At 46.3% G+C, this 23148-nt stretch overlaps 3 protein-coding genes and 1 pseudogene across 3 annotated transcripts; 2 read left to right on the forward strand and 2 right to left on the reverse strand.

The window, feature by feature from the left end:
- Window positions 1-2519: 2519 nt before the first annotated feature.
- Window positions 2520-3474, reverse strand: LOC136653606 (olfactory receptor 6M1-like; annotated as a pseudogene).
- A 5502-nt stretch (window positions 3475-8976) lies between these two features.
- On the forward strand, window positions 8977-10245 carry LOC136653607 (olfactory receptor 6C4-like). The gene is made up of 2 exons (XM_066630497.1): window positions 8977-9826; window positions 10169-10245. The coding sequence occupies exons 1-2, from the start codon at window positions 8977-8979 to the stop codon at window positions 10243-10245; spliced, it is 927 nt and encodes a 308-aa protein (XP_066486594.1).
- Window positions 10246-13135: 2890 nt separating this feature from the next.
- Window positions 13136-14092, forward strand: LOC136653608 (olfactory receptor 6C74-like). Its single transcript, XM_066630498.1, has one exon. It carries the CDS (start codon window positions 13136-13138, stop codon window positions 14090-14092), a length of 957 nt encoding a protein of 318 aa, XP_066486595.1.
- A 4026-nt stretch (window positions 14093-18118) lies between these two features.
- Window positions 18119-19075, reverse strand: LOC136653609 (olfactory receptor 6M1-like). Its single transcript, XM_066630499.1, has one exon. The coding sequence runs from the start codon at window positions 19073-19075 to the stop codon at window positions 18119-18121; it is 957 nt and encodes a 318-aa protein (XP_066486596.1).
- Between the last annotated feature and the right edge of the window lie 4073 nt (window positions 19076-23148).

Here is a 23148-nt window from a genome sequence, read left to right on the forward strand (position 1 = left end):
GGTAGAGCAGGCTCCAGAATGGTACCTCCAGGTTCTCCAGTGCACCTCATAGCTGAGCAGGGTTTTAAACCTGGTCTTTGCCAGTTTTGTCTTGTACTCTAACCACTCACCCACACTGCACATGCTGCATCACACTGGCTTTTGCCTGAGCTGACCCTTTCTCCCTGCATGCAATCAGAGGTCACTGAGTGAACAGACAGTTCTCACAGAGGTCCAGTTCATGTGATGATTCCCACTCAGAGGATGGAAGGGGAGACTCCACACCTCACATGCTGTGACTTTATGTGATGGGCAGGCTCCATTTATACCATGGGCTTCTTATGTGGGGAAGAGAGGCTCTATCCACTTTGCAGGATTGTTGGGGGGGGGGTAAAATGCAATAGTCATATTGTGTATAGGTGGGGGAAGGGAGGGACAAATCTGGTAGCAAAATGATGAACAAGATAATTCACACTCTTTGGGTATGTATTTTTAGATACTCCCTATTTCTTGGTCTTTGGTGCCCCCTAGTGGCTGTGGCATAGAACAGCCACTCTTCTGGGACAACCTCCCTGAACAAAGAATTTTCTCTGTTCTATTGTTCAAAACAGACATGAATCCGAAGGCCCTAATTATTTCAACATTTTATGATTATTTATACAGATAGTGGTTTCTGTGTGTGTTTGTGTGTAAAATGGACCAAAACCAGGGTGGGAGTGGGGGGTCTAGCTTTTGGCCCCCTGGAATTCCTAACCACATTCCCCTGTTTTTTATTTGTAGTGTATGTAGTGTATGATGATGATGATGATGATGATGATGAAGAAGAAGAAGAAGAAGAAGAAGAAGAAGAAGAAATTTATGTGTAGCATTTTCTGAGTGTTGAAAGCATTTCCTTTTTTACTATGAATAACACACACACATCACATGATCTGACTAGGGGCTGCAGAAGGGACTAAGATCTACTGTAAAGCTTCCTCCCCCCACTCAGGTTCTGCCATGGTTCTGGATAGGGCCGGCCTTAGGAGCTGTGGGGCCCAATTGGAATCTTTCTCTCCCCCCCCAAAAGGGCTCCAGATTCACAACCAAAGTCAAATACAATTTATTATAGACTTTCTATCTCTATAGTAGAATAGAAAACAATCAAAATACACGCTTTAAAAGTGCATGCGAGTTAATGTACCAAACACATCTAAGCCCATTTTAATATAAAATTGCATACAAGACTAGCATAGGTTACCCGAGCCTGGAGGGCCCTTAGGCGCGGGGCCCAATTGGGAAGCATTGGTCCAATTGTCTTAGAGCCAGCCCTGGTTCTGGGCTGAGATAATGAGAACCAAACCTGGGAATGCTAAGCTACAGCTGTTCCTCTGCAAGCTGCTGTCTGCCTTGCCTTGTCTGACCAACTTTTCCTAACAAAACGGCTTCCCCTCTTCACACCTGAGCTGCGCAGGAAGAGGAAAATCGGAGAGGAAGCTTGTTAGCATTTATCATGTCTTTTAGCAGGTTTTAGACTCTGTTCACAGAGGCTGGTTTCATATTGCACAGAGAAACCATTTTGGTTCTTTCAGGTGGAGCAGCTGTAACCAAAACTTTGCATAAAGTGAAAATGTGAAGTGTTCCGGGGAAAGCCAAGGCAGTTTCAAAAAGACTAATTGAAATGTACCAAGGCTTCTCTCGGTGGTGGCGCAAAATTTCACATCCAGTTCACTCGGATGGCCTTCCTCAGTGACACCTCTGAGGACTTTTGAGGGAAGCTCACAGGCTTCAGGAGTGCCATTCTTTGATGGGCTGGTTTGCATCCTGGAAGACCTGAGGACAATGGAAGAACTTTTATTTATTGTAGAGCCTCTCTGTCCCTGCATGAGGGGAAAACTGGACCACATTAAATTCTTCCTGCACTAAGTTCTGAGATGTATTTGGAAGGTCCGACACCAGAAGAATTTCTGAATGGTAAGAATGAGAAGAGGAGCACTTCATGTAAGACCTTGGTGAACTGTCTGTGCACTTAAGGAACTGTCTCAGTGACAAGGTATGTTCAGATAATTCTTGAATAGAAGGAGACAGGCAGTCCAGTCTTGGCACAGCTAGGTTTAATGACTTACTCAGCGTCCAGTGCAGCTCAGGATGTGGCTGGAGGTCTCCTCGAGGTAACAGGATTATAATTCCCCTTACCATGTGTGAAGCCCCAGCCACCCCTATGGTGCAAATCAGGGAAGCCCAGTGTAGCACAGTGCAGGCCAGGAAGTGGGTTAGATATGGTGGAGGAGGCCTCCACCATTCCCACTTCCCTCTCAGGCCTGATCCTCCCTTTGTTCCACGCTCCTCACCTAGAAGTGCAGCCTCTCCAGCCCCTGCACCACCTGGTGTAACCCTACCTGCTTCGGCTGGCGCTGGGTTGAGATGTGGCATTTGCCTTTGTATCCCAAACTAAAGACCTTCATCCCATCAGAAGCAACACAACCACCAGCCAAAAAGACACCCACCCTATCCAGTCAAATTGCAACCCAAACCACGAGAGTACCATAACCAGACAGGTAGCTTCAGTCTTTTCGCAGGGCAAATTTCTGCTTCTTCACACAATCTCTGAAGGCTTCCTTCACCTTCTCGTTTCTCAGGCTGTAGATAAAAGGGTTCAGCAGTGGGGTCACCACACCTGTGAGAACCGCGACAGCCTTCTGGGCATCCTGAGAGCGCCCCTCGCTGGGCAAAGAGTACATGAAGACTGAACTGCCATAAAAGATGGAGGCCACTGTGATATGGGAACTGCAGGTGGAAAATGTCTTCTGACGACCTGTAGTGGAGCGCATACGGAAGATGGTGACAATAATGTAGAAGTAAGAGACACCAGTGGCAGAAAATGAGGTGAGCAGCACCAGTGCAGCCAGGATGGACTCCAGAGCCAGAAGGACATGCACATCATCGCAAGAAAGCTTTACCATAGTCGCATAGTCACAGAAGAAATGATCAATAATGTTTGAGTCACAGAAGGACAGATGGGTCATCAAAATCACAGGGCCAAGGTTATTAATGAAAGTGCCAAACCAGCATCCCAACACCATGTACGTGCAGACCCGTCCGTTCATGATGATGGTATAGCGAAGTGGGTGGCAGATAGCCACGTAGCGGTCAAAGGCCATTAAGGCAATCAGGATAGCCTCACAGGCGCCAAGGGAGAAGTAGAAGTAGCACTGCAAAGTACAACTCAAGAAGGAAATGGATTTGTCCCTGGAAATGAAGTCCACCAGCATCTTGGGGGTGATGGACAAGACGAAGAACATCTCCAGGAGGGAGAGGTTGCAGAGGAAGAAGTACATGGGGGTTTGCAGGCGCTGGTCAAGACACCAAGGAGATGATAGTGATGTTCCCTGCGAGGGTCAAAATGAATACAAGAAGAAGCAGCACAAAGAGGAAGACCTCCATGGACCTGGGAAGTTGGAAGCCAATTAAGACAAATTCTGCCACTTGCTCTGTTCTGTTCTGGTCCTTCAGTCCCATGGTCAAGTTGAGATCGCTAAATGAGGAAGTAGACAGGGGGAAAATGAACATTTTAGGGTTCATATGATTCAAGACATGATTGAGACATACAAAATTATGCAGGGGGGTGGATAAATTGGATAGAGGGGTGTTCTTTTTCCTCTCACGCAACACTAGAACCAGGGGGCATCCTCTAAAACGGAGTGTTGGGAGAGTTAGGGCAGACAAAAGGAAAAAAAAATTTTTTAGTTTGTTTAACTCCTTGCCACAGGATGTGGTGATGCTCTTGACCTGGGTGCCTTTAAAAAGGGGATTGGACAAAGAAAGGGGATTGGACTTATCTTTTTTTGGAAGGAAAGTCCATCTCAGATTACAAGCCATGACGGGTGCAACCTCTTGATTTTAGAAGCAGGCTACCCCAGAATGTCAGATGCATGGGAGGGCACCAGGATGCAGATCTCTTGTTGTCTTGCGTGCTCCCGGACACATTTGTTGGGCCACTGTGAGATACACAAAAATGGACTAGATGGGCCTTTGGCCTGATCCAGCGGGGCTCTTCTTATGTTAGGACAGGACACATTACTGAACAAGAATTTCACTTTCCAGATCCTACCAGGTCTTAAGTCGATGATATTCCCTTTCCAGGGAAGCATGATACATCAGTCCACTTCTCCCAGCCACTAGAGCTCCAGAACTGGTGGAAGAAAGTTCTTCTTCCTTTCAGAGAATGACCAGCTTTCCTGAATCATAACAGTTTGCCTTGTGGACTATCCCATACTCATTACATTATTTTAAAATGCCCGCTTGAAAGTGCTTTAGGCTACACAAGGAATGAAAAGCATCACAAACTGAATAGTGTGTTTCTTCTAGTTTAAAGGGTGTTTTTAATGCTACCTTTAAAACAAAACAAAACCTAACCTGTTCTTTAAGAACATATTGGAAATACAGCATTTTCACAATGACAATTAAATCCTCCCCAGGTAGGCTACTTTAGTCCGTACTCCATCATCAAGACTTCTTTTATTTTTTTAAAGGCATGACAGGCAGAGTGTGGTTTTTTTGCTAGTTTTTCAATGAATGATGTGTTTTAATTTGGACTTCCTCTCCGAATGTAAACTTGTTTTCGTTTTGCTTTTATGCATTATTATACTGATTTACTTCATGTTGAATTTGTTGCCATTGTATTGACCATGATTTAATTTTGCACATTTCTCTAGGACTATATCTTTTTGCACAAACAATAAATGCATTCAAATATTTTAGAACACACCCATGTCAAATGCCTCACCCAGCTGGAGTGCCGTATAACCAGTAGTTACAAAATCACAGTCATGGAATAAAATGACACGGGGTGGCAGAGTCCTTAATTCTTACCACACTTTGGAATCCGGTCTTTATCCTCTCTATAGAATGAGACATCAGTGGGGGAAGGTTTATATCAGTGGACCTTGGGGAAATTACCTGTGAAAATTATGGTGACCTTTTTCAACCTTAAGTAGTGCCAGAGAAACTCAAGTCTGTTGGTAGGATCTTGTGGCTTCACTATTGGTGTGTAGCTTACTAAAGGCCCAAACCTATCTGCTTCCCCCTACCCTGCCCCATTGATGCAGCCACACCAAAGAGATGGACGCTGCCTCCATCAGTATTTGTGCATGTGGAGGGGGGGTGACATGAAGGCAAACAGGATGTAAATATAACACGCTTATATGTACCTACCGGGAAGCCCTGGGGTTGCCTATGGAACTTCTTGGGCATACGCCACCACTTTTGATGGGGTACATCTGCAGAGAGAAAAGGGGTGGGAAGATTTGCAATAGAGGAAATAGGATCTGGCACACATCACTGCCCCCTGATCCCTGCCCCATTTCTCCCCCTCCCTGCCCAGTTACATGCCCAGTCTTCTCCCTCCCTGCCCACCCCCTAGCACTGATTTACTAGGTCCAGTGGGTGCTTTGGGGCCAGATGGTGAAGCTACAGTTCTACTGCCTTTTGCAGCAGCATGTGCGAAATGGCCACCAGAGGTCACTTTATGCTCTGTGCATGCCAGCAGAGGTCACTTTATGACAGCAGAAGTCGCTTCCACTGTTGTAATGGTCCCCACCAGGAGCCCAGTTCTGTGTAGGATTGGGCTGTTAGCTACTCAGGACTAGTGGTACTGGGAGAGCTGTACAGGATGCCCACCCACAGACTATGGAATGAGAATGAGAGACTCTCCAGAAGTGCGTAATTCATTCCCCTTCCTTTGTGTCGCGGGGCAGCTGCCCCATGGGGCAACTTGGATCTGCGCCACCTAAAGAGGTGGCACAGAGCCAAGCAGCCCGGTGTAAGGCCAGGCTGCTTGGGACAGGGGTTAGAATCTGGACTAAGTGCCAGATCCTGGCACCACTTCCCTCCTTTGAACGGTCCTCCCCCTGCCCCAGAATGCCCCTGAAACATCCTCCCCACCACTCTTCCAAGTTCCCATGCCAGCCTTCTTAGGCCGGCGCTTACTGGATCAGGGATTGAATCTGGTGGAAGCAGGCTGGTGCGCATACTTCCGCCATCTAAGCCTGCTCCCGAGCTGTCACAGTAGTGCCTTATGGCACGTTTGTGACACCTGAAGGCCAGTGCAAGCGACATGTGCCATCTAGTGCACAGTTTGGATTGTGCCAAACTAGGGATAGAGAGAAGGAGGAGGAAAAGAGAAAGGAAAGGTGTGCCTGGTTTCTGCGATGGAAGGTTAAGGGAGAAAGGTCAGAGGTCATGCAGGGTAGAGATGCCCTTTGCCACATCTTCCTAGCCTTCAGTTAGTCTTCCCTTGGCCCAATCCTAACTAGGAATGGTGGTGGAATGGACAGTCCGCCGCCACTAACTGCCAGTGGAGGAATAGGGCAGGTATGGGGCAAAGGAATGGGCAGAGGGGAGGAACGGGGTGTATGGGAAGGTGGATCAGATGGCAGTGACATGCACTGGATCCCACCCCCCCTTTTTCTGCAACCTCCCCTGCCCCTTTTTCTCCTTGGACTTGTGCTAGCAAAACCACTAGTGCAGGTCTGGTGAGATCCATTGTGGAGTGAGAGGCTTTTGGAAGGGGATTTAAATCCCCCTTTGCCTCTGAAACCTCTCAATCTCCCCCGCCCCAATACAATATGCCTATTTTTTGATGTGGCTGCCCCAGTGGATCGGGGGACACCGATGATGATCACCTAGAGCTGTTCATTTTCTTTTCCAGCCTCTAGAACAGACCCACCTGCCTGAGTGGCTCCTCCTATTCCAGTCCCCAAACAATCAAGCAACCTTCTTTCTTCCCTGATACAATAAAAGGAGCAGAACCAGTTCTGTCCACCCAATGACAGAGTAACCCGCCCTCTGCTTCACAGACGGGCGCTGAAAAGTCTCACCCATGAAATGTCACTTCACCCAGGAGCTCTTTAAAAAATGTGAGCCTATTTCTGGATCTGCTGGTAGCCACCAATTTTGGTTTGAACTTTGGCTTTCTACAACTTCTCAATCGCAACAAGGTACAGTCTCTCCCCCCCCCCCCCAACATTGTCACCATTGTGGACATTAAGTGTTAAGTGAATTGCTGGGGTGAACATAGGGGCAAGACAAATGTTCAGTGGCAATTCTACAAAAAGGAGGAGGGGAGTGAGAGGCATCTGTTGAAAAGTGATGGAGAAGGAAAGACATAGCCATGGCGAGAGAGGGGGAGAGAGAGTTTCTCTCACTGCCTTATCTTGAATGCAGTAAATTCAGAGGCAGGTTAATGTCAGCCTTGAAGCATCCACTTAACAGTTCTAAAAGCAATGGGGTGTTGACCAGGTAGATCATTCTGTGGAGCTAGAAGACCTCCTGTCAGCCATTGCAAAATGTCCATTTTAATCACCAAACAGTGTCTCCTTTTACTGGTGGCCAGTCTTGGAAATAGCATTATTTTAATAATAATAATAATAATAATAATAATAATAATAATAATAATAATAATAATAGCATGCGTTTCAATGTCAGTAAGTGTAAAGTCAAGCACATTGGGGCAAAAAATCAAAACTTTAGATATAGGCTGATGGGTTCTGAGCTGTCTGTGACAGATCAGGAGAGAGATCTTGGGGTGGTGGTGGACAGGTCGATGAAAGTGTCGACCCAATGTGCGGCGGCAGTGAAGAAGACCAATTCTATGCTTGGGATCATTAGGAAGGGTATTGAGAACAAAACGGCTAGTATTATAATGCCGTTGTACAAATCGATGGTAAGGCCACACCTGGAGTATTGTGTCCAGTTCTGGTCAAAAAAGACATAGTGGAACTGGAGAAGGTGCAAAAGAGAGCGACTAAGATGATTAGGGGGCTGGGGCACCTTCCTTATGAGGAAAGGCTACGGCATTTGGGCCTCTTCAGCCTAGAAAAGAGACACCTGAGGGGGGACATGATTGAGACATACAAAATTATGCAGGGGATGGACAGAGTGGATAGGGAGATGCTTTTTACACTCTCACATAACACCAGAACCAGGGGACATCCACTAAAATTGAGTGTTGGGAGAGTTAGAACAGACAAGAGAAATATTTCTTTACTCAGCGTGTGGTCGGTCTGTGGAACTTCTTGCCACAGGATGTGGTGCTGGCGTCTAGCCTAGACGCCTTTAAAAGGGGATTGCACAAGTTTCTGGAGGCAAAATCCATTACGGGGTACAAGCCATGATGTGTATGCGCAACCTCCTGATTTTAGAAATGGGTTATGTCAGAATGCCAGATGCAAGGGAGGGCACCAGGATGAGGTCTCTTGTTATCTGGTGTGCTCCTTGGGGCATTTGGTGGGCCGCTGTGAGATACAGGAAGCTGGACTAGATGGGCCTATGGCCTGATCCAGTGGGGCTGTTCTTATGTTCTTATTATGTAGTCACCCTAAACTTGCCACATTTGGGGGGAGGGGCAGATAGACTTATGTCAGAGGAGTCTGAATTGCTTTTGCCTTTCAATGTGACTTGGACAGACCCCCCATTAGACTGGGGGTGAAGGTGTTTGAGAGAGAGAGAGAGAGAGAGAGAGAGAGAGAGAGAGAGAGAGAGAGAGAGAGGTTGAACATGGAGTATTGAAGTAAGAATTGCGGTAAGGGAGAATTAGGTAGTGACAGAGCAGGTCAAGAATGAATCTAGAAAGGTCTTAGGGAGGGACTCAATGGAGGAATGGATTGATGCAGCCCTCCATTCAGTCACAAGGTACACATTCATGGAACATCTTTCAGGCACAGTGTCCTCACATCCTTCACCAAGAGCATCTAGCAAAGGATGTGAGGGACAGTGCGCTTGAAGCATGTTCTGAATGGGGGGCTGCATGAATGCTTCCTTTCAATCTCATAAGCTGGAATAAGTTCTCAGTTTTCCGTCACTCTCTAATCAAAATGTAAGTTGCCACTAGCATAAGTAATGTTTGCTCTATCAAGGCACAAGGATATCTTCTTTTTCTTTACTTCTTCGTAGGACAGCATCATGACAAACCAAACTACCGTAACTGATTTCCTTCTTCTGGGGTTTCCTGAAAACCACTGGATGCAGGTTCTGCTCTTCTTCCTGCTCTTACTGGTCTATCTCCTGAGCCTGACGGGAAACCTTGTCATCATCACCGTCACCCTGCTGGATCCTCGCCTGCACACCCCGATGTACTACTTCCTGAGAAACTTCTCCATGGTGGAAATTGGCTTCATCTCCAACAGCATCCCCAACATGCTCAGGCATCTCCTGTCTGGGCAGAAGGTCATTTCGGCAGTGGCTTGTTTTGCGCAATTGTTCTTCGTCTTCTTCCTTGGCATTATGGAGTTCTGCCTTTTGGGGGTGATGGCTGTGGATCGCTACGTTGCCGTTTGCCACCCGTTCCAGTACTTGGTCATCATGAATGACCAACGTTGCCTCTGGTTGGTGCTTGGCTGTTGGCTCATTAGCTTCCTGTTTGCCCTACCTCTCAACATTCTCATAACTCGCCTTCCATTGTGTGGTCCCAACACCATTAACCATTTCATGTGTGACAGTGGACCCCTGATTAGCATGGCGTGCTCCAATACATGGCTCATCAATCTGATAGATCTTATTTTGGCCACTGCCACTCTGTTTGGGACTTTGGTCATTGTTGTCGCTTCTTACATCAAGATTATCTTGACAGTGTTGCATCTTCCTTCTGCCAAAGACCAGAGTAGAGCTTTCTCCACTTGTTCTTCACATTTTCTCGTGGTCTCCATGTTGTATGGAAGTTGCATATTTGCCTACATCCAGCCAGAACAACAAGGTCACTTGGACTTCAACAAAGAGGTATCTGTCCTCAATATGGTGGTGATTCCTTTGTTGAACTCTTTCATATACAGTCTCAGGAACAAAACAATGCAGGAGGCCTTGAAAGGCATTTGTGGTAAATTGTGGAGTAAATGGAGATGTCTGTGCAGGTTCTGCCATTAGGATTTGCACACAAGACTGTGCGAGGCTCTCTGGAAGCTGAACCAGGTAAGTTGAAATTAAAACTTGGTATACTGCAAAGGTGTACAAGCTTTTTGGCAAGACAGCCATATCATCTCTCTGACATTGTGTTGGGGGCCAGGAAAAAATAACTAATTCACATTTAAAATTTGAATAACTTTACATAAATAAATATATTAGAGATGGAACATATATGAATGTATGAAGGTCTCACAATAGCTCAAGACCTATGAAAAACCTTGCATAAAGCAAGGTTGGCCTTTCCTTTGCTTTACAGATGTGAAGCAGCAAGCAGTGGAAAGAGCCCTCGGCCAGCAGCTCACGCAAGAGGTCAACAATCGGCCCTCGTGCTGAGAGTAGTCGCATTGGGCCAGCATGGACCCCAGCAAGTCTCTGGAAGGCCAGAGGCTCATTGGAGCCTTGAGGCTCCCCAAGGGCCAGATTGGGGGTCCTCGAGGGCCATAAATGGACCCCAGGCCAGGCTTTGGGCACCCCTGGTGTAGTGAGTTAGCAGAGACAGAAGGAAACAAAGGTGCGTAAAGCACAGTGTCAACCTGTTTGTCTGGCTGAGGGTTGTGCAATCATCATCAATGGCTACCTCTGGGGCATTTCTCACAGCCATCAATGTACTTATGACATTGATAGCCCAATCTTATTCTGGGCCAGCACACAAGATGCAGGGCTGCGGATACAGTGTCCCCTCCATCCAATGCACCAAATAGGGACCAGGCCAGCCAAGAAAGGTAAGAAATATAAACTTATCCTCCCAGCCACCCATGATCTCCAATGGAACTCCTTAGATCTACACCAGCTGCTGATGTAGCTCTGAGGAGCCGGATTGGGACGGGATGGGCGTTGAAGATATGGTGGATTCTGCTGCCACCATGATCATGATCCATCCTGTCCTGCCCCGATTCGCCCAGCTCCGTTTCCCCAATTAGGCCCGCACAATTCTAGCTGTCCCTGCTGCAGTTGGTATATAAATAGTTAACAAAGTCCCATTCCGTTAGAACCATGTCTGTGTCTCTTTTGGAGGGTGCAGGGGTAAAACATGTCCGGGCCATTGATGCATTCAGTTTCACATTATGTTTGGCCCTGAGTGACTCTGGAGATGTGATTAAAATGTAGTGAATAAATATGGTGAATGGCGTCCATCTGCTTACTGAGAAATCAGTACTGTTGCCCTCCTGAAATCCTTGAGTCACCCATCCATGGTACCCCAGATGGTGGAAGAGCCTGGAGCAAGCTGCCATCAAGATATACCCCTTCTGGCCCCTGAACTCCTCACTCTCCATTCCAATTCTCTGGCAGTATCTTCAGGCAGCATCTGAGGTTTAAAAAAGAAAGAAAAAATCAGGACAGGGTTACATTAGAAGCTGCTCATTTATAGCACACGGATCCCCTGGGAACATCTAATGAGCAACAAAGATCAGTGAACCAGAGTGCTATATAAATTCCAGTTCAGTAATATTTCAGAGAAGGAATATTGGAGGGGTGGAAAGCAGTCCCCCCAGATGCATGCAATAATTCTGATGGAATTGACAAATTTGCAAGGTAAGCATGAAATGCTAAGGGATTTGGGATCAACCGGATAGTGGAACTGACCCATAATTCAACAGGATCTGAAATGCAGCCGTGGGGAAGGGACGGTGAACCCTAGCGTAGAAAATGCAAGTGAATCTGACGGAATGAGAAGAGCTTCCCCTTTTGGAAGTATGTCTCTTATATCCAAATCTCACTGTATATCATGGTGATGCTGGTCTAATTCAAACTTACTGCTAACTATTACTTTGAACTGAGAGGTTTTCTTTGTCCAGAAGAGGAACCTGTGGATATTACTCAATATTATTTCAGGTCAAGAAGTAGTTGTAGCCCATATTGAATTATTAAAAGGACTAAGTTTTGAGGGGGGGCTTGCTGTCTCTTGGAGGAACATAAGAACATAAGAACAGCCCTGCTGGATCAGCTCATAGGCCCATCTAGTCCAGCTTCCTGTATCTCACAGCGGCCCACCAAATGCCCCAGGGAGCACACCAGATAACAAGAGACCTGCATCCTGGTGTCCTCCCTTGCATTGGCATTCTGACATAACCTATTTCTAAAATCAGGAGGTTGCACATACACATCATGGCTTGTAACTCATAATGGATTTTTCCTCCAGAAACTTGTCTAATCCCCTTTTAAAGGCATCTAGGCCAGATGCCATCACCACATCCTGTGGCAAGGAGTTCCACAGACCAACCACACGCTGAGTAAAGAAATATTTTCTTTTGTCCTTTCTGTGTGTGTGTGTGTGTGTGCGCGTGCGCACGCGCACACGCACGTGTGTGTGTGTGAAGGTTGAACTACTAGACTATCACCACCCTTTTGGTAGTGTTACCACTTTTTCTTAGGGTGCATGCTTGAATTGTGTTGGGGCTGATGTTCAGAGAATAAGATAACTTGATCTGTGGTTTAGGCTACAATCCTATATACACTTTCCTGGGAATAAGGCCCATTCAACACAATGGGACTTAAATCTGAATAGACATGCATAGGATTGTGCTGTGAGCAGATAAAACGTCAGCCTACCGTTTAGAGTCGAGAAAGGATTGTTATTGTTGGAATGTGAATATAATTATAAATGTAATTTACTATCAGAACTGTATCAGAACTGTGAATTGTGAGCTTTGTGGGCTGGCCATTCCAGCCAGACTGGGACAGATAAGAACATACGAACATAAGATGACAACTCAAGAGATCAAGAGACACTGAACTGAACAAGTTTCAACCTACTGTGAAACCAAACATCCTAGGGACAACTGCATCCTCAGTGGAGCTAACGAACAGCCAATCCTATGTGTGTCTACTCAGAAGTAAGTCCCATTAGTGTCAATGGGGCTTACTCCCAGGAAAGTGGATAGGATTGGGATGTAACTGATATTGCGCCATCGAGTGCTTGATCTGTGAGGTGCAGAACTAGAGAAATGTTGGATGTGGCGGGGAGATCCTACCAAAATTTGCTCATCCACCTTTTTGTAAATGTGGTCATTATTTATCTATTTATTTTCCTGCTCAGGGAGGGGAGAAAAGAGGAACAATTTTTCAATTGAATGCTTGAAAGGGTGTTGGGGTGAGTTCTTGGATGAGTTTATTTTAAGTAGAGGGTTACATATACACTGCAGAACAAAGGCGTCTTGACCGGGTTGATTATCGATATTGGTCTCAATTATCTTCTATCCCCTTCTTCCAGCGTCAAGCAGACATGAAGTATAATGAAACGACGGTCAGTGAATTCATACTCTTAGGCTTCACTGATATTCCGAAGCTGCAGCTCTTGTTGTTCCCCGTCCTCTTCTTCGCCTATCTCCTGACCATCTTTGGGAATGCTGTGATTATCACCATCACCCACCTCGATCTCCGGCTACAAACCCCCATGTATCTCTTCCTTCGGAACTTCTCTTTTGTGGAAATTGGCTTCACCACTGCTGTCATCCCTCAAACTTTGGCCCACCTGGCAACAGGTAGCAAAAGGATTTCCTATGTTGGGTGCATGATCCAGTCCTTCTTGTATTTCCAACTGGGCACCACAGAATTCTTCCTCCTAGCAGTTATGTCATTTGATAGATATGTAGCCATCTGCAACCCCTTGCGCTATCCAACCATCATGAACCATCGTCTATGCATCTGCTTGGTTCTTTGTTCTTGGTTTGGCAGTTTTCTCCTAATCATCGGTCCATCCCTTCTTTTCCTACAACTCCCAATGTGTGACTCGAACATCTTGGATCATTTCTTCTGTGACAACACCCCGTTGATCAAGATCCTTTGTGGTGACACACGGCTGCTGGGATTTCTTGGATTTATCACCGCTGTGCTTTCTGTCCTGGGCACCTTGACCATCACTGTGGTGTCCTACATCAATATCATTAAAACCATTGTACGGATCCCCTCCGCTACGGGGAGACAGAAAGCCTTTTCCACCTGTGCCTCTCACTTTGTGGTTGTGTCCATCACCTACGGGAGTTGCATCTTCTTGTACATCAAGCCGACACAGAACAACAAACTGGAGCTTGGCAAAGTGGTGGCCATTCTCAACACCATCGTGTCTCCTTTGCTCAACCCCTTCATCTACAGCTTGAGAAACAAGCAGGTTCAAGAGGCTTTGAGGGATGCATTGCAACAACTCACTGGCATTGTTAGGGGGTTGGGGAAAAAAAACTGATGTGATAAAGAAGTGAAAAGTATTCTGGGAGGAAACCAGCAAGGACTATGAGGACTGTATTATTCTCAATAGATATATTTGGCCTGGTAGAAGAACTGCCTGCCAGAATAAAAAGAAATGTTCTGCATTGCATTATTTAGTTATTATCTGCTGTTTGCTCGCTGCAGTACCACAGTGCGATTTACACCTTCTACTGTATATTCAGGAAACATCATCCAGTTCTGTCTCAATTGCTGAGGATTGCTTGGGTAGCGATGTATTCTAGGTTACATAACTAAGTTGGCATGGTCTGCTAGCCAAGTCTCTTGTACCTGATCTCCACTCCATGTGAACTCTGGGTGCATCTTAGAGCAGCCTATCCCGGACTCCCCTGTGTCACTCAGGAGTTGAACTCAGAGCTCACCAAAGTCCATCTCTTGCACCTCAGCTAGCAAGTTACCAATGAACCATCTCTCCATTGCTGGGATGGCCCATGTGATGTGTGCCTGAACCCAGCCCTCTACATTCTTCTCTCCATCTAAAGGCCACGGATTGCATCCCCACTCCTCTTCCTTCTCTTCACAAGGTGGAGCAGGACGTGAGGAAATGACAGTGGCAACAACCCCAAGTGTCTCCTGGGTGACCTTATGTGTCGCTATCAATCTGTGCTCATTTCTTCCTCTGCAGTGGGACAAGGAGAATTGCCAGCCAGGCCATTGACCCAACTGGCATTGGGCCAAGCCATGAAGGTCAAAGAGTTGCCAGCCAGGCAAGGAGTTGACCGAGTGGGTATCTGAATAATAGAGGTGGTGGTTAGCAGATACAGGGAGTGCATAGGGCTGCAGTTATTCCCACCTCCTGTATAAGGCAGGTACAATCTGTTTACAGTGAACATGGAGTATTGACCTGTAAAAATGAAGCCAGTCATTCACATGTCAGTATGTACCCAGGTACAGACAGCTGAGCTTGGCTACAGCATAACGTGTGAAGAGTCCCGTTAATGATGAGGGACTACAGTCCTGAAACACAGGAGTGGGACAATTGCTCCACCTATGCAGAACACTTGTCAGAAACCCCATTAATGCAACTGTTCCTGTTATTTAGTGACATAGTAATCTGGTGAAGTAGTGGCAAGCTGCCTTAAGAGTCAAAAGGAAGAGTTGCGCTAAGAGTCCCAAATGAACAGCCAATAACAAAACATTTGCAATGGAGGACCCCACCATCCTCTGGACCCTTTCTGAGGACAAATTCCTTATGCATCCCATTACTGATAAGTCAGGGAGTGAGCAGTAAACACCTTTACTGTCTCCAGAGCATATAGACTCTCAGGACATACTCATTAGCCATGAAGGTGGCCTGTCAATATGTCTGTCTGTTGGCAACCTTCAGTCTCGAAAGACTATGGTATCGCGCTCTGAAAGGTGGTTCTGGAACAGCGTCTAGTGTGGCTGAAAAGGCCAATCCGGGAGTGACAATCCCTTCCACACTGGGAGCAAGTGCAGTCTGTCGCTGGTCTGTCTCCCTGGCTATGGGCCTTCCTTCTTTGCCTCTTTGCCTCAGACTGTTGGCCAAGTGTCTCTTCAAACTGGGAAAGGCCATGCTGCACAGCCTGCCTCCAAGCAGGCCACTCAGAGGCCAGGGTTTCCCACCTGTTGAGGTCCACTCCTAAGGCCTTCAGATCCCTCTTGCAGATGTCCTTGTATCGCAGCTGTGGTCTACCTGTAGGGCGCTTTCCTTGCACGAGTTCTCCATAGAGGAGATCCTTTGGGATCCGGCCATCATCCATTCTCACGACATGACCGAGCCAATGCAGGCGTCTCTGTTTCAGCAGTGCATACATGCTAGGGATTCCAGCATGTTCCAGGACTGTGTTGTTTGGAACTTTGGCTTGCCAGGTGATGCCGAGAATGCATCGGAGGCAGCACATGGGGAAAGCGTTCAGTTTGCATATAGTCTCAGATTTAACCTCCTGTTCAGCTTCCAGCCTCAGACTTAACTTCCTCCTTGGCAATAAGAAAAGAAAAGGCATATTCTGCCGGAGGGAGTGACTCAATACTGGGGATTCACAGTCCAATCCTGAGCTGCCCAGGGCATGCGGCTGCAGTGGCGCTGAAAATGGCTGCTGCCACATCCTGCGTGCTTTGGGCAGCTGCCGGCGGCTCCTTGGGGGAAAAGGGAATTTTTTTCCCCTTCCCCCACATAAAGAGAGTAGCCCTGCAATGGGGTGAATCAAAAACCTCCATATCGGACAGCGAGCCCAACATGGAGTCTTTGGATCCAGTGGAGTGTCCTTACACCAGTCCTGCCACTCTTTGTCCCTGCTCCCTCCCCCTGGAATGCCTCCTCCCTGCCCTCTGCACACTTCCCCACTCCCTGCCTCCCCCATGCCCCCACTTACCTCTCCATTGCTCGGCGGTCTGTGGGACTGCCGAGTGGCAAAGCTTGGAAGCCAGCCTGGCGGTAGCCCAGTGCCAGCCAGCATTGGGCTACCACTGGCACTTGCCCGGAGCTAGGGCCCACAAGTGTGCCTTTTGGCACGTTTGCAACAGTGCGCGCCAGCGGTAAGTACGCGCCCGCAGACAGTGTACACTGGTGCGCACTGTTCAGAATTGGGCTCTCAATACTGGAGTATTGAGGACTCAATACTATGAGGGCCAGTGGTTTGACAGCATGTAGACATATACTGTGAGAACTCAGCTCAACCAAAGAGAATGTCAATAAACCATTGTCGGTTTTTGATAGCCTATTACATTTTTGTCTGGGTCTTTAATTCTTACATTGTAGTATATGTGAGTTTGGCCCAAAGATCATTTTCATTCACTCTATCGTGAGCAAGCAAATTATTTATGTGATGAAATGGGACATTTTACACATAATGGATCATATGTGCTAGTGACGTAAAACAATTTTGGGGTTGTTATGTCCAAACTAGCAGCCAGGTTTAAACATTTATTTTCCTCAAAATGATGGAACAAAATATTTCGAGGATCCCAACTCTCAAATTCTGCTTTAACCAAATACTGGGCAATGTGATATCTCCAGATTCTAGCCAAAATGGTCCATGCTAATTCACAATAATGCACATAACTTCATATGTATTTAACAACTCGGAAGAATTCCACCAGTTCTCATTTGATAAAATGACAATAAATTTATTTTGTTGATAGTTCATTTGAGTCTTAGTTTTGCATCCACAGATCCTGGGTTACAGGTGTACACACCGGGGATGGATCCAGTTTTTATGTTGGGGGGGGTGAGCACTACCTTAACTCCAGTGCTCAGGTCAACCATGCAAGTAGACCTGGACTCCCAGTTGGTCTCCATGGCTGAGGTTTGTTGGGCAGGTAGACAAGGGCTCCTGACTGGACTTGGAACCCAGTTCTACCTGACTGGTAGACCAGGGCTCCCATTCCAACTCCCTCCTCTGGAGCTGCCTTTTCCAGGTGGGTAGATCTGGGCTCCCAGCTGTGCTTGGGCTGCTTCCCATCCTGGCAGGTGCTCTTTTCTGCTGGCGCAACAGTTGGGGGGGGGCACACACCCTTGGCCCCGTTTTGGATCCACCCCTGGTATACACAGGCACAAAAGGGTGGGTGGACAGAGAGTGGCTTTGGGGTGGGTGGGGAGCAGGAGTTGGGGCTGGGATTCAGCTCTTATGCCAGATTCCCAAGCAGCGCGGAGCGCTCTACTCTCCTCAAATTTCTGCCACCTCAGGAGGTGGCACAAATCCGAGGAAACCCATAGGGGCTGCAGTGGCCTACCTGGAAGAATTTCCCCTTGCCTCCAACTGAGCCACTTTGACAGCCCTATCTTGCGCTGGATACAGCACAAGCCTCCTGGCCTGCCTATTCCAGCACAAGATAGGATTGCGCTGATAATTACTAACAGCCTTGAATGGCTCTGGGCGAGTGGGAAAGGCTGCTTACACTCGCATGTGGGTAATAGTTACAATTTTGCACCGATCTAGCTATGCTACTGCACCTACCCTATCCAGTCACACTGTGAAACTCAATCCATGAGAGTGCCATCATGACCAGAGGACAGGAAGCTTCAGTCTTTCCACAGTGCAAATTTCCACTTCTTCACACAATCTCTGAAGGCTTCCTTCACCTTCTCATTTCTCAGGCTGTAGATAAAAGGGTTCAGCAACGGGGTCACCACACCTGTGAGAACCGCGACAGCCTTCTGGGCATCCTGAGAACGTCCATGGCTGGGCAAACAGTACATAAAGACTGAACTTCCGTAGAAGATGGAGGCCACTGTAATGTGGGAACTGCAGGTGGAAAACGTCTTCTGATGACCTGTGGTGGAGCGCATACGGAAGATGGTGACAATAATGTAGAAGTAAGAGACAGCAGTGGCAGAAAATGAGGTGAGCAGCTCCAGTGCAGCCATTATGGACTCCAGAGCCAGAAGGACATGGACATCATCGCAAGAAAGCTTTAACATAGTCGCATAGTCACAGAAGAAGTGGTCAATGACATTTGAGTCACAGAAGGACAGGCGGGTCATAAGAAACAATGGGAAAATGTTATTGATGAAACCACCAGCCCAACATCCCAGTGCAATGTACATGCAGACCTGACCGTTCATGATGATTGTATAGCGAAGTGGGTGGCAGATAGCCACGTAGCGGTCAAAGGCCATTAAGGCAATCAGGATAGCTTCGCAGACCCCAAGGGAGAAGTAGAAGTAACACTGTAGAGCACAACCCAAGAAGGAGATGGATTTGTTCCTAGAAATCATGTTTACCAGCATTTTGGGGGTGATGGACAAGACAAAGAACATCTCCAGGAGGGAGAGGTTGCAGAGGAAGAAGTACATGGGGGTTTGCAGGCGCTGGTCAAGACACACCAGAGTGATGATGGTGATGTTCCCCGCTAGTGTTACTAGAAAAGCAAGAAGAAGGATAACCAGGAGGAAAACCTCTATGGACCTGGAAAGTTGGAAGCCCATTAAGATGAACTCTGTTGCCTGTTGAGTGCTGGTCTGATTCCTCAGCCCCATGGCTGGTCGGAGGTGGCAGAATTATCAAACGAACAGGAGAAAAATAGATAAATAAAAATAAACAGTCTTTAGTGCTTACCTGATTTGAGACAGTCTTCTTTTCCCTTCCTTATGGTATGAAGCATGAATAAGACTCCCCTTTTCCAACCATAATGCGCAAGAATTGCCCCCTTGAGATCCAACCTGTACTTCATACCTTGATACTCTTTCAACAGGGAAGTATCACTGTACCTGGGTCTACTTCTTCCAGGCAACAGCAGGTGAGAACTGTAGTTCCAAGTCAATGATTCATCAGAAAATGACTTTGAAAACAGCTGGTGAGTTTGCTCTCCTGAATCACAACCATTATACTGATATACCAACCCTAACACCTAATACCCATTACATGATTGTAAAATGCACATTTGAAAGTGTTTTTCAGCCCAGTCCTGGCCAAGATTCTAGGGCTGATGGAGCCACAGTACAGCCCAAGGTAAGGGGGAGAAAAAAAAAAAGCAAAACATACCCGTGTTCTGGGAAGGACTCAATTCCCCCACCCCACCCCCCCACTGCAAGATACAGCCTGTTGGCACAGCCATATCAACACTGGAAAGTTAAGATTTGGCCGTTTGACAAATGGGCACCAAACATCACACATTCAATGGCCTCCTTTTTTTAAGGAAACAAGCTGTTTTGGCTTCCCTCTAAGTCTAATTTTTCTTCCTTTAAAATACTCCCTTCCAATCACCTCTTTAAAAAATCTCTCTCTCTCTCTCTCTCTCTCTCTCACTCTCTCTCTCTCTCCCCCCCCCCCCCAGTATTGGGGAAACTCATAAATACAAAAAACAAAAAACAAAAAACAAAACTAAAACTAAAAATAAAAAATCTCTCCAGTCAATGTATTAATATTATTATTATTATACTTTATTTATACCCCGCCTTTCTCCCCGAAGGGACTCAAGGTGGCTCAATGTACAATTGCACTGCTGTTTTGCCAGACACATTTTAACTTTTATCTTTCATTTTGTATTGCAATATTTTTGTCTAACTTTTATAAATAAAATAGATACCTTCGTATAGAGATCAAAGAATTTACCAGTTTTGTAAGCCTCACCAGCCTACTGGAATGTATAGCCTGCAGTTGTCAAACCCCAGTCTTGTCTTTTTCTCTTCTGTTGAATGAGACATAAGTGAGGCAACATTTATATTAAGGCACCTTGGGAAAATTCATTTTCAAGACTGGTGATTAGCTTAAACAGCGCCAGAGGAACACAAGTCTGTAACAGTGATCCAGTGTCTTCACTGCTGGCATGTAGACCAGTTCAGGCCCAATCCTATTCAATTTCCCAGCACTGGTGCAGCCTCAATGCAGCTCCAAGGTAAGGGAACAAATGTTGCCATACCTTGAGAGACCTCTGAGACTGCCTCCCCAACACAGAAAGCAGTGCATACCCTGTGGGCACAGCAGCACCAGCACTGGAAAATTGGATAGGATAGGGCCCTTAGCCATCCAGGTCCAGTTGTCCTGGGAAGGCTCTAAAGCAGGGGTCTCCAAAACCTGGCACAGCCTCTATCTGGCCCGTGGTCAACCTCTGATCCCCTGAGAGCCTCTGGCCCAGTTGACCAAACACAACCAGAGTTGTGCTTGTGGAGTGGGGGAATGGGAGTCTGTTTAAGTGTGTGCTTTGGGCTGTGTTGGTGTTTGGAGAAATCCTGAACATTTGAGCCCATTTATTCATTCATCTAAGTTCCATCTCTAATGTATTTATTTAAATTTTATATTTAATTATTTTTTTTTTCAGCCCTCAACACTGTGCCAGACATTTGATGCGGCCCTTCAGCCAAAAAGTTTAGAGACCCCTGCTCTAAAGCACTGCTTCCCAAACATTCAACACCACAACTCAAGTTTTTAAAATGACAATCTATTGTGATCCACATAGCTTTACTAGACCTCCCTTCCACTCCAAAAGAGGGGGAATAACAAAAACCTAAACCAGCTTCTTCTTTAATTTTACAAAAATATGTAAATTTAGACAAAACAATAATTGTAAAATAATTTCAATGCTACCTCCACGTAGTTCCATTTGGAAAATCCGTGAAACAGCCAAAAGCAGAATGGGTGGGATAAAACCTGGGAAGCAGGTAACTTGAAAGCATGGACATCAACCCAATGATGTCCAGAGTTTTTAGAAATTTCTCACCTCTTTGTTTGAAAATCTAGATTTCCCATTGGCTGAAATGTGACATCAGAAATGGGGCTAACTCCTAATAGGATATAGATTACATTGTATTGGCAACCTTCAGTCTCGAAAGACTATGGTATCGCGCTCTGAAAGGTGGTTCTGGAACAGCGTCTAGTGTGGCTGAAAAGGCCAATTCGGGAGTGACAATCCCTTCCACACCGGGAGCAAGTGCAGTCTGTCCCTGGTCTGTCTCCCTGGCTATGGGCCTTCCTTCTATACCTCTTTGCCTCAGACTGTTGGCAAAGTGTCTCTTCAAACTGGGAAAGGTCATGCTGCATGATAGATTACATGAAAGATAGATTACATAAAAGATAGAAAATAGGTGGGCAATAAGTGGGCAAAACAGTTGATTGACTCTGATTTACATACAGGTAGGGTTTCACCTTAAACTTAGCCAAAATTACACAATTTTCAAAAGTTTTCAAAAACCAGCAGGGTACGGTGTAATATCATTTGTCCAGTGTTGACCCAGTGTTGAACCTTATTCACATCCATCATTTTAATTAAGCGTATTTGACATGTCCTCTTACTAACCTCATTAAAGAGGGTACAAAATTACTTAAACACCGGTGTGAAGACCTCATCTTTGGCAGAACTTCAGATCCGTTTCTTGGCATATCCATCTCCTTAGTGTGCCCTGATACAGTCCTCTTATCTTTTACACCTGTTGCTTAACATAACACAGCAAAGTAGTTTTTGGTTCCTTTTATTAAAAGGGGTTTTCAAAAGCTTTACTAAAACCTCTGTAATTCTATATACCTTTTGTGACCAGTTACCTTGAGTACATTGGTATTAAGGGATCACTTGGTTTCCATATGTCTTTTGCCCCAAAAGCATAAAGTATGAAATATAAAGCTATAAGTGAGCACTGGCAGGCAGGCATAATGATGTCCTTGGCAAGACGTGCACTTCTGCCAAGATGAAGCCTGTCTCTTTGTTGCCTTAGTTGCATTATCTTTTCTAAATTCCAGAGTGCTTACACTCTGAGGCCTAAACAGCTTCTGTGAGCAGCTTCTGTGAGACTAACAGTTTTGCTTCAAACAGCTTTTTACTATTCTCTGTGTTTCCATGCTTTAGCAATGTGGCTTTTAAGCTTTTGCACAAATAGTATGTTACCCAGGTTGCTGTCAACTTCCGTCATATAACACAGCCTTTAAGGCCCCCTGCAGCTTCTGTGAAACTTCTGTGAAACTAACAATCAGCTGCCAAAATGATTCTTTCAAGCAGCTTTTCTGTTACCATCGTACGTGTTGCTCCAGTGGCCTTTACATGTGGGTTACGATCTGGGGTGACTGTGCCGCATCTAAGTTATGCTCTTACAAAACATGCCTGTTTGGTTTTTAGCTGTTTTTATTCCTGCTGTTCTTTTATTCCCCCCCTTTTTTTGCATGGCAGGCACACGCAAAGGATCACATTTCAAAAACTCTTTGTGACGCACCAAAAATTGGTTCAATGTCCACGGTTTGGGAATCGGTACGCTAAAGCAGGCTTTCCAAGCCCTGGCCTGGGGGATGGATCTGGGATTTGGGGAAAACCCTCTGCTTCCTGACCAGAATTTACCATTCCACCTCTGCACCATGTTCATCCCCAGTAGGTCTGGGCATCAGGACGCACTGAACAGTCGCATCTGCCCGGATGCCCTGTTGCACAGCGTGGGCAACAGATGCGACTGCCCAAAGCATCCAGATGCCCAGATCTACTGGGGATGAACATGGTGCGGAGGCAGAACAGTAAGCTCTGGTCCAAACAGGGACCGCTTCTTTGAAGGACGGCAGTCAGAGTTTGGCGACTGCTGTTGTAAAGGATATCAATGCACACTCAAACCTAGAGTGAGGATGAATGTGGAAGAGG

This window comes from Tiliqua scincoides, chromosome 5 (assembly GCF_035046505.1).
Source record: "Tiliqua scincoides isolate rTilSci1 chromosome 5, rTilSci1.hap2, whole genome shotgun sequence".
Taxonomy (NCBI): Eukaryota; Metazoa; Chordata; class Lepidosauria; order Squamata; family Scincidae; genus Tiliqua; species Tiliqua scincoides.

Bases quoted from the DNA above. Each gene is read 5' to 3' on its own strand.
- LOC136653607 (XM_066630497.1), top strand. From the start codon at position 8,977: ATGCAGGTTCTGCTCTTCTTCCTGCTCTTACTGGTCTATCTCCTGAGC. The intron at 9,827-10,168 runs GTAAATTGTGGA...TTTGCTTTACAG, and splicing joins GGCCTTGAAAGGCATTTGTG to ATGTGAAGCAGCAAGCAGTG.
- LOC136653608 (XM_066630498.1), top strand. From the start codon at position 13,136: ATGAAGTATAATGAAACGACGGTCAGTGAATTCATACTCTTAGGCTTC.
- LOC136653609 (XM_066630499.1), bottom strand. From the start codon at position 19,075: ATGGGGCTGAGGAATCAGACCAGCACTCAACAGGCAACAGAGTTCATC.